At 44.2% G+C, this 14,804-nt stretch overlaps 1 protein-coding gene across 3 annotated transcripts in view; it reads left to right on the top strand.

The window, feature by feature from the left end:
- LY86 (lymphocyte antigen 86) overlaps positions 1 to 14,804 on the top strand; it is a 60,198-nt gene that overhangs the window by 22,459 nt on the left and 22,935 nt on the right. For 2 of the 3 annotated variants that reach the window (XM_002915034.4, XM_034660366.1), the window contains 2 exons: positions 10,749 to 10,835; positions 12,731 to 12,859. In XM_002915034.4, the coding sequence (XP_002915080.1) occupies positions 10,749 to 10,835; positions 12,731 to 12,859 (216 nt within the window). The remainder of the gene's footprint in view (positions 1 to 10,748; positions 10,836 to 12,730; positions 12,860 to 14,804) is intronic. The other variant, XM_019795020.2, reaches the window with a different exon arrangement.

Raw genomic sequence — 14,804 nt, 5'->3', positions numbered from 1 at the left:
GAAGTATAGTCAACATTACCCCTCTAACAGAATCCATCCTTTCTTTGCCCAATGATTGAATATCTACCATGTGGCTACCACTGGCCTAGATGCTTCATGAATTATTTTTCTCAATTCCTATAAAAATCTTCTAACACCTTGCTTTTTCATCTGTGCTTTACCAGCACCCTTTAGGTTGAGAAATGGCTGCTGTTTTGCAGAGTAAGTGACCTAGGCAATCCTAGCAAACAGTCCTTGCGCGTGAACCTAGCCAGCAGGCCTAGCAAAACTGGGGAGGTGGGTCTGCCTTGCCCTGTCCCTCCTTGTGACCAAGATGAGACATAAGAGGAAGAGGGTCTTGGTGCATGCATCTGAACTCATTTTGCCTCTGTCCAAAGCTCTGTTTCCTTCTCTTAGTCAGTTGACCTCCCTTGCTGTTTGTCTCTCACATACGGCAGTGTGAGGGCAAAGCCACAGCAGGCTGAGTCTGGAGACTGGAATCGGTCATTTCACTGCCCTAGATCTAAGCCTCTTCAATCACAAAATGGGGATATTAATACCCGATGTCCTGGTCATCCCCAAGACAGGGGACAGAGTCAGTGATTTGTATATATCTTAGAACCACCTGGTCCTTTGGCTTCAAATCCAGTTTTTAAATGAGCAAAGACAGGGCCGATGTCAGATGTTACCTCTCAGCCAGTTTACTGGCCCCTACTCACTCATGTTTCATATTCCATAACACCAGATGCCAAGGACAATTGCCTTAGCTTTTTCTTTTAAACCATACCTAGTTCATGACTTCCAGAAGCAGGAGAGAATACCTTTTCAGAGTGCCCAGCATTTAAAGAACAGTCCCAGAGTTCATCTTCCTAGCCACACACAATCAGGTTAACCACCAGTACATCAAGGCCTGGCTCTTGTCCCCTGTCAGAAAACAGACAGATTTGCAGGAAATGAAGAAATGAAATATGACAGGTGTATCCTGGTTGTGTCTCGGTATCACCAAACACTGTCACGGCTCCTGACATTCCTAAGCCAAGGAAAGTAAAGCCTTCCACGGGCTCCTTCTTGGGGAAGAGGTTTGTCTGCTAGTGAAATGCAAATTCCCACCCTTGAAGTATCTAGAGACACATGCTCTGAAGTCTGAGTTTCCACTAAAAACAAAAGAAACAGAAAATCTAACTTTTCTCCAGTTTTCTATCCCATATGGGTTGACTCCAGATTCGTAACAGAAAGTTAAATAATTATCCATACCCAACAGAACAGGCAAGTTCCTTAGATGCTTCCAGATTCGGGGAAACCCTGAGAATTTGATCACTAGTCAATCAACAGTATCTGGTTAGACTGGCCTGGTTAAAATGTTCCTGTCCCACTCGGGTCCCACAGTAGCTAGTAATGCCCAGCACATATTAAACAGTTAATAAACACTATTGAAAGAATGAATGGCAACACTACCAGTAAGACCGAGTTTTAAATGAAGAGGGAGGAATTGGGTCAGGTAGTATGGAGCGTGTCCATGGGAGACGTGCCTTGCGCACAGACAAAATGTTGACTATACATTGACTGTAAAATAAGAGATTTTGAGTCTACACGTACCTTATATTGAGTGTGTTTGGCCTGGTAGTATTATAATTAGATGCTAGAAGTGTTATCATCCAGATGAGAGCAGAAGCATTTTCTGATTTGCTTTGTGCCCCCAAGGTCAGGTGCTCCTCTGGCCATGTGTCAGGTATGCAGTAAAATGGACGAGAAGCTAAGTAGGAATTCCCATCCTCGAGCCACTACGATGCACTCTCCGCCAGTGAGGAGACAAGTTCAAGTTCCTCTCGTCCTCATGTTAAGATTCTGCACCACGTGGCACCACGGATAACACAGGATAAATCTGAGCATTCAGAGTTCATTGCCGATCTTCTCCTAAGATGAGAAAGTTCAAGCAGAACAGCCTCACATGGGTCGTTAATTTTTGTGAGACATTTGTCCAGGTCTTTGGGATCGAAGCTCGTCTTCATTACCACTTATCTCTTTGCAGTCTCTAACATTTCTGTGATGGCTCAAACACCGTTTCCTCCTAACCTAATGGAAGCCAACCTCAGGCCGTCCGGGGGGAATGCGATTCAGACGTGAGGGGGCAGCTTCAGTTCACACCCCCTTTTTTTTGTCAGTAATGAATTCCCATGGATTCCGTGTGTTTCCCAGTTAGAAGCGACACAAGAACGCATTCATCAATGTTACCAGGCAGCTGCAGAGTGTTGTAGTTCTTGGCCTCTTCTATAACAAACAGGTGGCATTCCAAGGTGACAGTGTTCCTCCACTTTTTTTGTGTTTGATATCAAGAGCCCTGCGTAAGCAGTTTGAACCCACCATCTGCACACCCAAGATAAAATGAGAAGAACAAAGTCATAGACCTGACTTTGGCGTGTGGGTCAATTCCCAAGGAAATGCCACCAAAGACAGTGGAACAGGGAGGAGCTACTGTTGTTTGAAATACTGTCCCGTCGGGGGGACTCCCTGTGCGTCCTACAGTAACAGGATTTGAAAGGCAGAAAATGCAGAAACTAGAGGAGATGAGGAAATAACAGAGCAACATAGCTAGGATACATTTACCACGTTGTAAGTCACTTTTTTATCATCAAAGGCAGAGAAGGAGTCTGAGGGAAGGGGCAGAAGAAATGCACCACAGTGGCATCAAGGACAAGAAGGAGGAAAATTAATTTTATGTTGCCATGGTAATGAATTTCCAGCAAAGACATCTCACTTACACATGAGTGTAAGTGACACACCATCCTTTCTTTAAGGATCCACAGTGACCCTTGAATTTGTCCTATGAATCACACAAGCAAATTAAAACACCCCAATCAAAATATGGCCATGCAAGAAAGCGAACTTCCAGGACCACGTTCAAGTAGGCCTGTACAGTAAACAGAATACAAACTGGCAGAATTGGTAATCACCCAACCTAAGGGAGGAAGTCAAGAACAAGTTCTGTTCATTATTTTGGGGGTTTTTGGGAAAAGAATTCCAAAAGATGACAGAGGAATATCTGCTACTGTTTGGCCTGGGCCTTGATTTTCGACCACACTCAGAAACTCCATCCTTACTGCTACAGCAAAATTCCCATTATTATGATCACAATAGCATCTTCCAAGAAAGCCTTCCCAGTGTAGGGGAAGACATTGATATCACAGGCCTCACAACTCAGACTTCCCCAGTAATGGCTGGCTCCCCCCAAAGCTGGAAGTGAAAGCTCAACTACCCTTCTGCTATCATCAAGCTATATGACTTTCTCTCCTTTCCATCTATGTATCCGACCATCTGACATGCTGCATTGTGACCATTAGATTAGATGCTGGTTATCTGGTGATGCATAAACACGGTTTAGTTCCTGACCACTCACAGCTTGTACCCGGGCACAGTCTACTAGGATGTGAACTAGTAATCATTACTGCACCCACAATGATAGAGCCACACACAGGGTGCTATGAGAGACCAGGGAGAGAACAGGGGAGGGAACCCCAGTTGGAATCCTGGAGAGGGGTTGATTGAGCTGCATTGTGAAGGTGCAGAAGGCCAAAGGAAAGGCAATCAAAGTTTTCCGATGTGAGGTCTAAACCTCTCCCAAGACATTTCCTGGAAATTGGCCAAATTGATTTTTTTTTTTAGATTTTATTTATTTATTCGACAGAGATAGAGACAGCCAGCGAGAGAGGGAACACAAGCAGGGGGAGTGGGAGAGGAAGAAGCAGGCTCATAGCAGAGGAGCCTGATGTGGGGCTCGATCCCATAACGCCGGGATCACGCCCTGAGCCGAAGGCAGACGCTTAACCGCTGTGCCACCCAGGTGCCCCTGGCCAAATTGATTTTTACACTGCAGATAGAGGAAAACATGTTTTCAGAAAGTAGAGAATAGGGGCGCCTGGGTGGCTCAGTCGTTAAGCGTCTGCCTTCGGCTCAGGGCGTGATCCCAGAGTCCTGGGGTCCAGCCCCACATCAGGCTCCTCCGCTGGGAGCCTGCTTCTTCCTCTCCCACTCCCCCTGCTTGTGTTCCCTCTCTTGCTGGCTCTCTCTCTCTCTGTCAAATAAATAAATAAAATCTTTAAAAGAAAAAGAAAGAAAGAAAGTAGAGATTAAAAGCTAGAGCCATTTATCCAGCAAACACTGAGATAGCACCTGCTGTTGGAGGTACGTATTAAATATGATGGGAAGGGGAGGAGTAATCAAACTATAAGAGAATAGAATATGCTATAATAACATATAATAGTAAGGTCCTGGCCTCGAGGATCTGACACTGGTTGAGGAGGCAAGGCATTATCATATAATGCATTGAGTAACTACACAATGTAGCCCATGTTACATGCCAAATAACCAGCATAGATCATAAATTCACAGGAATAAAGAGAAAGAAGCTGACGGAGTGAGGTAACATTTCCCAAAGAGGTCAGGGTTTGGATAGAAGGGAGAGAAATTATTGCAAGTAAGGAAAGTACAGATCAGATCATGTCACTCTCTCCCTCTACAATCATCAATGACTCCCAAGCACAGTTACTGGCTCACTCTTTGCAATTCCATGGGCCAGGACGTCCCTATTCGTATACTCCTGAAAACTCAGATGTCTTCTTCAAATCTCTATATCCCAAGCACTCAGCACAGTGCCTGCCACTGGTAGAGGGCTCAGTATATCCATCCCAAAAACATATGGAACCACTCAGAAACATTTGATTCCCAAGTTAACTATGGACCATATAAAAGCAAGAAGGAATGTGAACACACAATTGGAAGGGCTATTGAGGGTTCCAGCAATACAACACAAAAGGCATTCTGTGATAATGAATTCTATGCCTCAACTTGGCTAGGCTCTGGGGCCCATCTCTTTGGTCAAGATGTTGCTGTGAAGGTATTGCATGGATGTGATTGACATTCACAATCAATAAACTTTGATTAAAGCTGGTTATCCTCCATTATGTGGATAGGACTCCTCCAATCAACCTTCAGAGAAAATACTGAATTTTCCAGAAGAAACGGTTCAGTTGCAAGAAATGCGACTGAGTTTCTAGCATGCTGGCCTGCCCTGCAGATTTCAGACTTGTCAGCTCACACACACACACACAGACACACACACCCCGCAGTCACACAAGGGAGAGAGAGGAAGAGGGGTAGAGAAAGAGAGAGAGACATTGCCTTCCTGCAGCAGGAAGAATATGGACAAGCCTAGGGAAGGATTTGGCAGAGACGTGGGAGGGCTAGTGGAAGTGAGGCTTGAGGAGTGTCAGCTCTGTTTCAGGGTGGCAATAGTTTGTAAAACGTAAGCAATCAAACTGTAAAGGCATGCACGTGCACCTGTGTGCATATGCATACGTGCACACACACGTGCGCACGCACGCACACACACACACACAACGTATCTATAAAACCTGGTACAGTCTGAATAATATCTGTTCATTGGACCAACATCAATGTCTTGGTTTTGATAATGTACTATATTATATGTAAGATGTAACAGTGGGGGAAAGCAGAGTGAAGGGTAAGTGAAATCTCTCTGTATCTTTTTGAACTTTCTGTGAGAATATAATTATTCCAAATATAAGGTTAAAGAAAACCCTCAAGCAAACCCATGAGATATGAAAAATAATAGCAGGAGAGTTGGCCTGTCTTGTAACCTTCAAACCATCCGGCAAATAGGCTGTGGGGTGCCTGCCAAGTGACGCCCATAAACTCCAGGACTTAGCAACCCACACTGGAGAACACACGGGCAGGGAACCCAGCAGAAGGCATCACCCCCGCAACACCCCCAGACCCATCAAGCTTATGTCCCCACCACCGTCCAGTGAGGAATTGCATATCCAGAGCCTGTGCTGTTGGGTTTGATATTCTAGTCCCTGGTTCCAGCTGAGGCCCGGAACTGGCTAGAAACTACCAAGACAAGCTTGTCCTCTGCTGGACAACTGCCCAGCTCTAGTCCAGACCAGGAGAGCACAGAGCCTAAGGCACAAAAATGTTCTGGAGCTGAGATTTGTTAAGACCCTGTGCACACTTAGCCCACCTGTTTATCCAAATCTCTTCTACCCTATGAATGAGCAGGAAAATAGCCCAGGATGCATTCATTGGGCTGTCACTGCCCTTAACATACAAGGCAGACACAGCTGGCTGCTCGTCCAGAGCCTCTTCCTCACCCCTAGCACGATTTGCTCCCACCTGTTCAGAGGAGCCTGCCTTCCACACACAAGTGTCCCAGAGGCACGGGACAGTGGGGACAGTTTGGGAGCTTGCTGGGCTCACTCACTGCAACCACAATCCTCCCTTGGTCAGGGGCGCCTGGGTGGCTCAGTTGTTAAGCGTCTGCCTTCAGGTCAGGGCGTGATCCTGGCATTCTGGGATCAAGCCCCGCATCGGGCTCCTCCGCTGGGAGCCTGCTTCTTCCTCTCCCACTCCCCCTGCCTGTGTTCCCTCTCTCGCTGGCTGTCTCTCTCTCTGTCAAATAAATAAATAAAAAATCTTAAAAAGAAAAAAAAATCCTCCCTTGGTCAGAAGCCATGGATGCCGACAGACCAGACAGAAGGGGGGCATCACACAGAGACTAAGGAAAAAATATTTAAAATGAAAAAATTGTATATCACACGATGAAGCTTTCCTCGACTCATTTGCTGTTCTACAATGAAGTGTCTAGAGGAAACATTTATCTCTGCCCTCACAGCCCAGGAACACCAACTCTCATTAACTTCCCAATTTCATTCCTTCAGAAGATCTAAGTTCAGATGATCCAATTTATATGTATTAAAAATTACTTGAGGCAAGTGTCCAAGGGAGTCCCCCCTCCCCCCCAGCGGTTCTCGTATTACATGAAAGAGACTACTTAAAAAATGCAGCCCACCATCTTTTATTTTGGTACATAAGTCTGAGGTACTTGTCTAGTAATTGAGAAAGCAATTCTTGAAAGCAGTGGCTTTCTCCACCAGAGGCAGGTTTGTCCTTCAGGGGGGCATTTGGCAATGTCTGGAGACATCTTTGGTTGTCACAACTGGGTTGGGGGGGGTGGAGCCTGCTGGTGTTTGCGGGGTAGAGGCCAAACATGCTGCTAACATCTCACAACCTCCACCAAAAAGGATTATCTGATGCAAAATGTCAATAATGCCAAGGTTGAGAAAACCTGCCTTAAAGCTCTCTACAAGTTTATTACATATATAAATTTTTTTATTCATTCAACAAACAATCACTTGGAACTTGGCATAATCTTCGGGCAGTGTGCTAAGTCCTGAGGCTGGGAGCTGCCTTACAGCATCTCGTAGAGGAATGGCAAAGGTATAAGGAAAATACAATGCAATATGGAGCCTGGGTGAAAATTCATATTAACGCGGGGAAGGACATGCGTCTGTGAGGATGGGACTGGGGGACAGGAGGAACGGATGTCACTTCCCACAAGACAACTGCAAACTACATATTCAGTCTCAAATATAAAATTTGATCTCAATTATAGAATAAAAATCACTGCTAGGAAAGATCACCAAGCCCTTAAGCACTTTTGAAGCAATGTGCCTTAATGTTTTTATATACATACACATCCTCGGAGAGAAGCAACCGACTGCTTTCTCTGGGACTTTGTTCCCTATTAAGATTATTTTCCTAACAGTATTTTTCCAGTACCAAGGAGATGTTTTACTTCCTTCTCCTGCCCTTAGTTTATTCTCTCTATCTATACTTTTAAAATATCAATAAACACGCAGTGCAATTCTGTAACTGTTAACCAGCTAAGGCATACATACATAGCTTCTCGTGTCTCTACTTAGACAGCAGTTTGAATAGATTCACAGCTCTGAGGATGCACTTTCCTGAATGTCCGTCAGTTGGCCTCTCTTTTTCAATACTGAGTGCCAAATATGTAGCAGGGACAATCGTCTCCATAACTCCTGCTCCCATTTCCCAAGCTGAGAGAAGCCTGGGATGGCACAAAGGTGCTTATGAAGAAGGAAAATGAGCATAAGAGAAAATGGCCTTTCCCCAGGACAATGAACGGCCAGATCCAAGAGGGTTTGATCAAACAAAACTGCACCTTAGATTGGATGTGCAGGCAAAATAGCCTAGTAATCATTCCACGCAGATATCACAATTACATATCTTCCAGGTCAGCAATGTGGATGATAAAACTGTCTGGAACAGCACCATTGACAAATGTGAGCTCATAGCTAAGCTGAAATTAAAACCAGTTATGAAACAGAATTATCACATGCCATATGCCCGCACACAAAATATTCCAGGACATCTTACAAATTAAATCATTAACATACAGCTTTGAGGCTCCACTCCATGAATACTTGTGCACTATCCTGGGCTGTAATTTTTTGCTTGTTGCGTAAGTCTGGGTTCGAATCTTGACTCTACCATCTTAGAGTTCTGGCACCCGGATAAGTTAATATAACCTCTCTGAGTCTATATTTTTCCATCTGTGAAAGGAGGAAAATCACAGCCATCTCTCAAGATTGTCATTTGTCGAAAGAGTCTGGTTCCCCTGGGGAAAATACAGACCATGTCAGTTATTCTCACTGGACAGGGAGGAAGCAGCGACCACCCTGAGGGTTGGGAGAACAGAGAGCAGGGGTTGGAGTTATCAGAACCTGGAGGCTTCAAAGAAGGGCCCTGTGGAGCTGAGGCACAGACTGCTGGGGATGGGGAGACAGTGTCTGCAGCAGAAACTGTCGTAACAGAAGCTTAGGAGCCCACGCAGCTGAGCCTCCACTGATTCTGGGAAGGTGCAGAAGAGAGCTGGACCCTGGGACCAATTGCCACTGCCAGGGTGACAGGCCATCTCCAGGTGACACTCTCAAGGACCAGCAAGTATGGAAGGAGGAGCAGTTTCCTTCTCCTGCTCCGCCTCAGTCTCCCTCCGGCACCTCTGCAGGCAACAGTATGGAGGTGCCTCAAAAAGCCAAAAGTAGAGCCACCCTATGACCCAGCCATCGCACTACTGGGTGTTTACCCCAAAGATACAGACGTAGTGAAGAGAAGGGCCACATGCACCCCAATGTTCACAGCAGCATTGTTCACAATAGCTAAATCGTGGAAGGAGCTGAGATGCCCTTCAACAGACGACTGGATTAAGAAGTTGTGGTCCATATATACAATGGAACATTACTCAGCCATCAGAAAGGATGATTACCCAACATTTGCATCAACATGGATGGAAATGGAGGGGATTATGCTAAGTGAAGTAAGTCAAGCAGAGAAAGACAATTATATATTTTCACTTATATGTGGAACATAAGGGAAAGGGAGGACATTAGAAGGAAGGGGAAAAGGAAGGGGGGGAAACCAGAGGGCGAGACAAACCATGAGAGACTATGGACTCCGGGAAACAAACTGAGGGTTTCAGAGGGGAGGGGGGGATAGGTTAGCTCGTGATGGGTATTAAGGAAGGCATGCATTGCAATGAGCACTGGGTGTTATACGCAAACAATGAATCATGGAAAACTACATCAAAAGCTAATGATGTACTGTATGGTGACTAACATAACATAATTAAAAAAATTTTTTTTAAAGATGGCAAAGGATAAATGTGATTATGGAGAGCCCCAGCTTTACACAGAGGACTTCGGAAGGCTGAACTTGGAGCTGAGGGACACATGGTTCATCCACTCATTACCTACACTTATGGGGTGCTTTCCATGTGTCTGACTGAGGGGCTCTGCATTATGCACTTGGGAGTCTGAAGGATTAAACAGAAAACCTTATAAGTGCACAGCTCGTAGGGCAATTCAGTGAAAATCAGTTCTCTCTCAGGACCAGTGGGAAACATAAAGGAAAAGGAAATAGAAACCAAACCAAAACAAACAAAACAAAAACCCAGCTCCTGCCTTTCAGGAGTGTCATTAAGTTGTAGGATGAGTCCAAGAACAGAGTACAAAGTAATACATGTTCTTATGCTTTGAAAAAATATTTCAGACAAAACTATTTTAAGAATTCAGAGAAAAGTCAAAAAATATTTGGGAAATGAGCTGGGAAACCCTCATAAAAAAAGATAGGAATGAGGAAGACCTCACTTAGACCACAGCCAAAAGGGTAAGACCATTACACATTAGAGAAAGCGCGCAAGCAGGTAACTGTGATGGGACTTTGTTGGGTGATTACCTGACCTAAAAAAATGGAGGATGGATTCAGGATGTGGAGTATGGAAGGTGGGGCCAGTAGGACATTTCCTGACTTTATTCTGAGGCATAAATGAGCCTCTGGAGCTTTCTGAATGAGCAGAAGGTATGCATAAAAGACATTATCTTTGCAGTCCCTCTCATATCTCACACAATACCTTGCATATAATGGAATGTTTGGGAAAAAAATATTACATTGACTGAGATGGGATGGGACAAAATTATAAAGGCAGGGCATAACTGAAAATCTGCATATATTTCCCTCTTTTAATTATGCAATAAGTGCTTGGTGAAATGTTTCAAATAATCAATGAGCAATTTTAAGGCCAAAAGTTCAGGAACTATAAGAATTTAAGCAATGATAAAAATGCTAAGTAAGTGTGTAACACACCCATCAAGACCCTGTGCTCATTTCAGATTGAGAGCCTGCCATCAGAACATGGCATTGACCAACATTGACTTTGGAGAGACTTGGATGTCATCATAAATTTATGCAAAAAAAAGTGCTGGGCAATACGTTTTTGAATCAATTTTAGTGATTCATGTAGAAAAAAATGATAGCATTGGTGTGAATTTTTAATGGAAGTTTGCAGAGCACACAATGTACTCACACCTCATCTGTTGTGTTCTTCTCGGCAGATCCATTACAAGATTTCGGCTTTTCTGTTGACCGGTGTTCGAAACATTTAAAGTCAAATCTCAACATTAGATTTGGAATCATTCTGAGTAAGTAAAGAGTATTGACATAAAATAAAACATTGCACAAACTCTTCCTGGTCCGCACACCTCAATTACTTTGTAGCTGGCTAAGCCACTGTCCCCACCACCCTGCGGAATCAACTCTATTTCCATCCACATTTTTACTTCTCTCTCTGGGTAACATCCGTACAGTGGAACTCCCACTGAATGCTGTGTTCTTGTACTGCAAAGACTCAAAGCATTCATTTGGAAGGTATCAGTACCCGGAATTAGTATATCCAACAACCACAAAAAAATGATAACACGTCAAGCCTAAATATTGATGTCTATGTGGGAGAGAGCTTTTGCGTTGTTATCTCAGCAACAAACTAGTCTACCACAAGCAGTATGGCTTATCATTTGATTTATTTCCTTCCCCAAATAGATGATGCAAGTTCTTAAACCTTTGACAAAGGCAAAGATATGTAATATCTTCTCCCTCCACCCTAATCAATGAGCTAGGATGCTGTCTGATTGTTTACTTCTATTTGGCCACGCCTTTATAGATAGTCATTATATTGCTGTAGCTACTAGAGTATCTCCCTTCTTTTTTTTTATAATAATTTTTTATTATGTTAGTCACCATACAGTACATCCCTGGTTTTTGATGTAAAGTTCCATGATTCATTACTTGCATATAACACCCAGTGCACCACGCAACACATGCCCTCCTTACTACCCATCACCAGTCTATCCCATTCCCCCATCGCCCTCCCCTCTGAAGCCCTCAGTTTGTTTCCCAGAGTCCATAGTCTCTCATGGTTCATTCCCCCTTCTGTTTACCCCCCCTTCTTCTTCCCTTTCTTCTCCTACCGATCTTCCTAGTTCTTATGTTCCATAGATGAGTGAAACCATATGATAATTGTTTTTCTCTGCTTGACTTATTTCGCTTAGCATTATCTCCTCTAGTCCCATCCACGTCTCAGCAAATGTTGGGTAATTGTTCTTTTTGATGGCTGAGTAATATTCCATTGTATATATGGACCACAACTTCTTTATCCAGTCATCTGTTGAAGGGCATCTCGGCTCCTCCCACCGATTTGGCTATTGTGGACAATGCTGCTATGAACATTGGGGTGCATATGGCCCTTCTCTTCACTACATCTGTATCTTTAGGGTAAATATCCAGTATTGCAATGGCTGGATCATAGGGTAGCTCAATTTTTAACTTTTTAAGGGACCTCCTAATGCAGTTTTTTCAAAACCAGAACAGAAGGATTCAATAAACTTAGTGTGTGGAATCACTCCAAAGAAATGGAGGGAACATTGCTGGGGACCAAGAACTCTTGTGCATCTGTATTTCCGGAACCTTGCCCAATATCTGGATTCTATAGCATCAGCTGAATAATAAAAGAGGAATGAAAAGAGGAGTAGGGGGAACAAAAAAAAGAAGGAATGGAGAAAAAGGCAGAGCATCCTAAAGCTTCCTGTGTAATATAATACAATAGCTAACCAGCAACTGTGGGAGGTGACCCACCCCACCGCTCTCAGGGGAGGCACGTAATACTATGCGGCTGAGAAGTTGTCGAGGCTGGACCTGCAGCCATCACCTTGAGGGGCCAGAGCATCAGGACAGGGGAGCATGGCAGAGTGTCTGCCCTGTTCTGAACAGATCAAGTTCATAAAGACCCACATTCATACCTAGGGCTGCTGCCATTATCCCCTGTAGCATTGCCTACGTGCTGTTTAAAGAAAAAAAAAAAAAGGAAGCAAGGATGGATGGATGGATGGAAGGAAGGAAGGGAGGGAAGAAAACTGTTCTCATACAGGGCAGGCTTCTGGAAATAGAAGGCCCTTTGGCTCATGCTTCTATAAATGTTGAATGCTTTGATACGCAGAAAAACCCACGGTAATAGTAAAGCCGATCTTCTCTTTCCCTTTAGGAGAGGACATCAAAGAGCTGTTTCTTGACATAGCTCTCTTCAATAAAGGATCATCCATTTTGAATTTCTCCTATCCCATCTGTGAAGAGGATCTTCCCAAGTTCTCTTTCTGTGGAAGAAGGAAAGGGGGTAAGCTGTCTGTCTTGCTGACTGCTCACTGAGGTCCAGAGAGGGACGAACAATGGCTTCCAGCTGAGGCTGGAGCCCTGGTTCCGCCCCTCACCTTTGGGCAAGTTTAACCTTGCTTATCAGCATGTGTCATATAAAAATAACCATGAAGCCCATTTCACAGGACCTACCTCATATACTGAGTATGAAAATCAAACGAAACATGCATGTCAGACACTTTATAAACTGAAAAATATTACTGTTCATGGTGGCACCTTGTTAAAAAAAAGGGGGGGCTGGCATCAGAAAGAATCAACAGCTTCCCCAAATCCACTGAGATGCAAAGTATCTCCAGGTTTCTCTTCAGCGATCTCTTTAGGGACAGGGTCACCTCTATATGGCAACGGACCCCGAGAAAAAGAAAAAAAATATGAAGTTTTCTAAATATCACTGTTTTATTGTGGTCTTGCCCAGTTGAGTTGTTGACTGATGGGGACATTAGGTCACTAGACTCAAAGTACACAGCATAAAACCAGGACATCATCTGCTCTTTCTTCAATTCACTAACTGTCTCCCCTCTTGCTGTATATACCCCAAGGAGAACAAGAACCCCATTCCAGCCAGTCCTCATCTCATTCTGCACCTTGTCCTCCCTGAGCATTTTCACCAAGGCCCTGAGATGCCTCTGTTTATTTAACTAAAACGCGGGTCTGATCTCTGACTGTCCTCCCACAAGTCGCTCTCCTCCTCCCTTCCAGGGCATCCTTCCTTGTCCCAGTGGCCAAGGGGGAGCAGACCCTTAACCCTACACACCAGAAACATCCACTTATTTATTTCCTCTTTCAAGGAAGCTAGAGTAAAATTACCCAATTATGCTTTCTAAACAAAGGATCTAGAAGAAATTGGGGTTCCCCTCCCATAGCTAAGGGGTACAGACAGAGGAAGTTAGTGCAGGAAAAGAAAACAGGAAATTTTTTTTAAAAAAGTGCAGGCCCCCCTGAAACTGAGGCCTCATCCTCGCCTCCATCCCCCAAACTGTGAGTTGCATAACCGTATTGGCACAATCGTTTATTCCCACTTGTCATCCTCCGTAGATGGTGAGCTTCTTGGTCTTCATGCCCAGGACTCCACCTGTGCCTGTTGCATGGGGAGTACTCAGTACTGAGCTCTCCAGCACGCATGCAGACAGAAAGAGACCGCATCAATAAGCATCCGTGCCAGGCACTGTTCTAAGAGCTTCACATCCAGTCAGTCGTTTACTTTCTACCCCAACCTTACAAGTTAGTATTATTAACACTCTACCACAAAGTCATAGTGCTAGTGAGGGAGACACAGCTCGAACCCAGGTGAGCTGGTCCCGGGACCCATAATCTTAGTGGCTAAGGAATGAATCAACCCAAGTAGAAACAAGTAACTGTGCCTTTTGGCCAGGTGTTTACTTAAAGTCATCATTTAAGAACTCTTTCTGGCCAGTGATCTGACTTTGTTTCAAATAGGGACACGTTTTTCTTCCTAGCTAAACTTCCATAGACTGGTGACTTAGTTTTCCTCTCTGAACTTACTAGAAATATTTTTGATTGATTGGGTGCATTCATATCGTTCCTCAACACGGTGAGCTCTTCATGAGTTAGTCCCCAGTTAACCTCTTTTGTAGTCAGCATCTACGGTTTTATCGCCTTTTCCTTATCTTTCCAATTTTTACCCACAATAAGTGTCCTTGAACCCAAATGTGGTAGCAAGTATGCTTGGAAGCACTCTGAGCTTGATAAGAAAGAATACAGTGACAACCTTCATTCCTACTTCCTTCTATTACCTGAATCAAGTCTCTCTTGCTCCCTCCTGAATGATGGAAATGGGGTCCTCAAAAAATGGGCAGAAGATATGAACAGACACTTTTCCAGTGAAGACATACAAATGGCCAACAGACACATGACAAAATGTTCAAAATCATTAGCCATCAGGGAAA

Source organism: Ailuropoda melanoleuca, chromosome 5 (genome assembly GCF_002007445.2).
Source record: "Ailuropoda melanoleuca isolate Jingjing chromosome 5, ASM200744v2, whole genome shotgun sequence".
In the NCBI taxonomy this organism is placed as follows: domain Eukaryota; kingdom Metazoa; phylum Chordata; class Mammalia; order Carnivora; family Ursidae; genus Ailuropoda; species Ailuropoda melanoleuca.
This window is presented reverse-complemented; position numbering and strand designations above follow the sequence as displayed.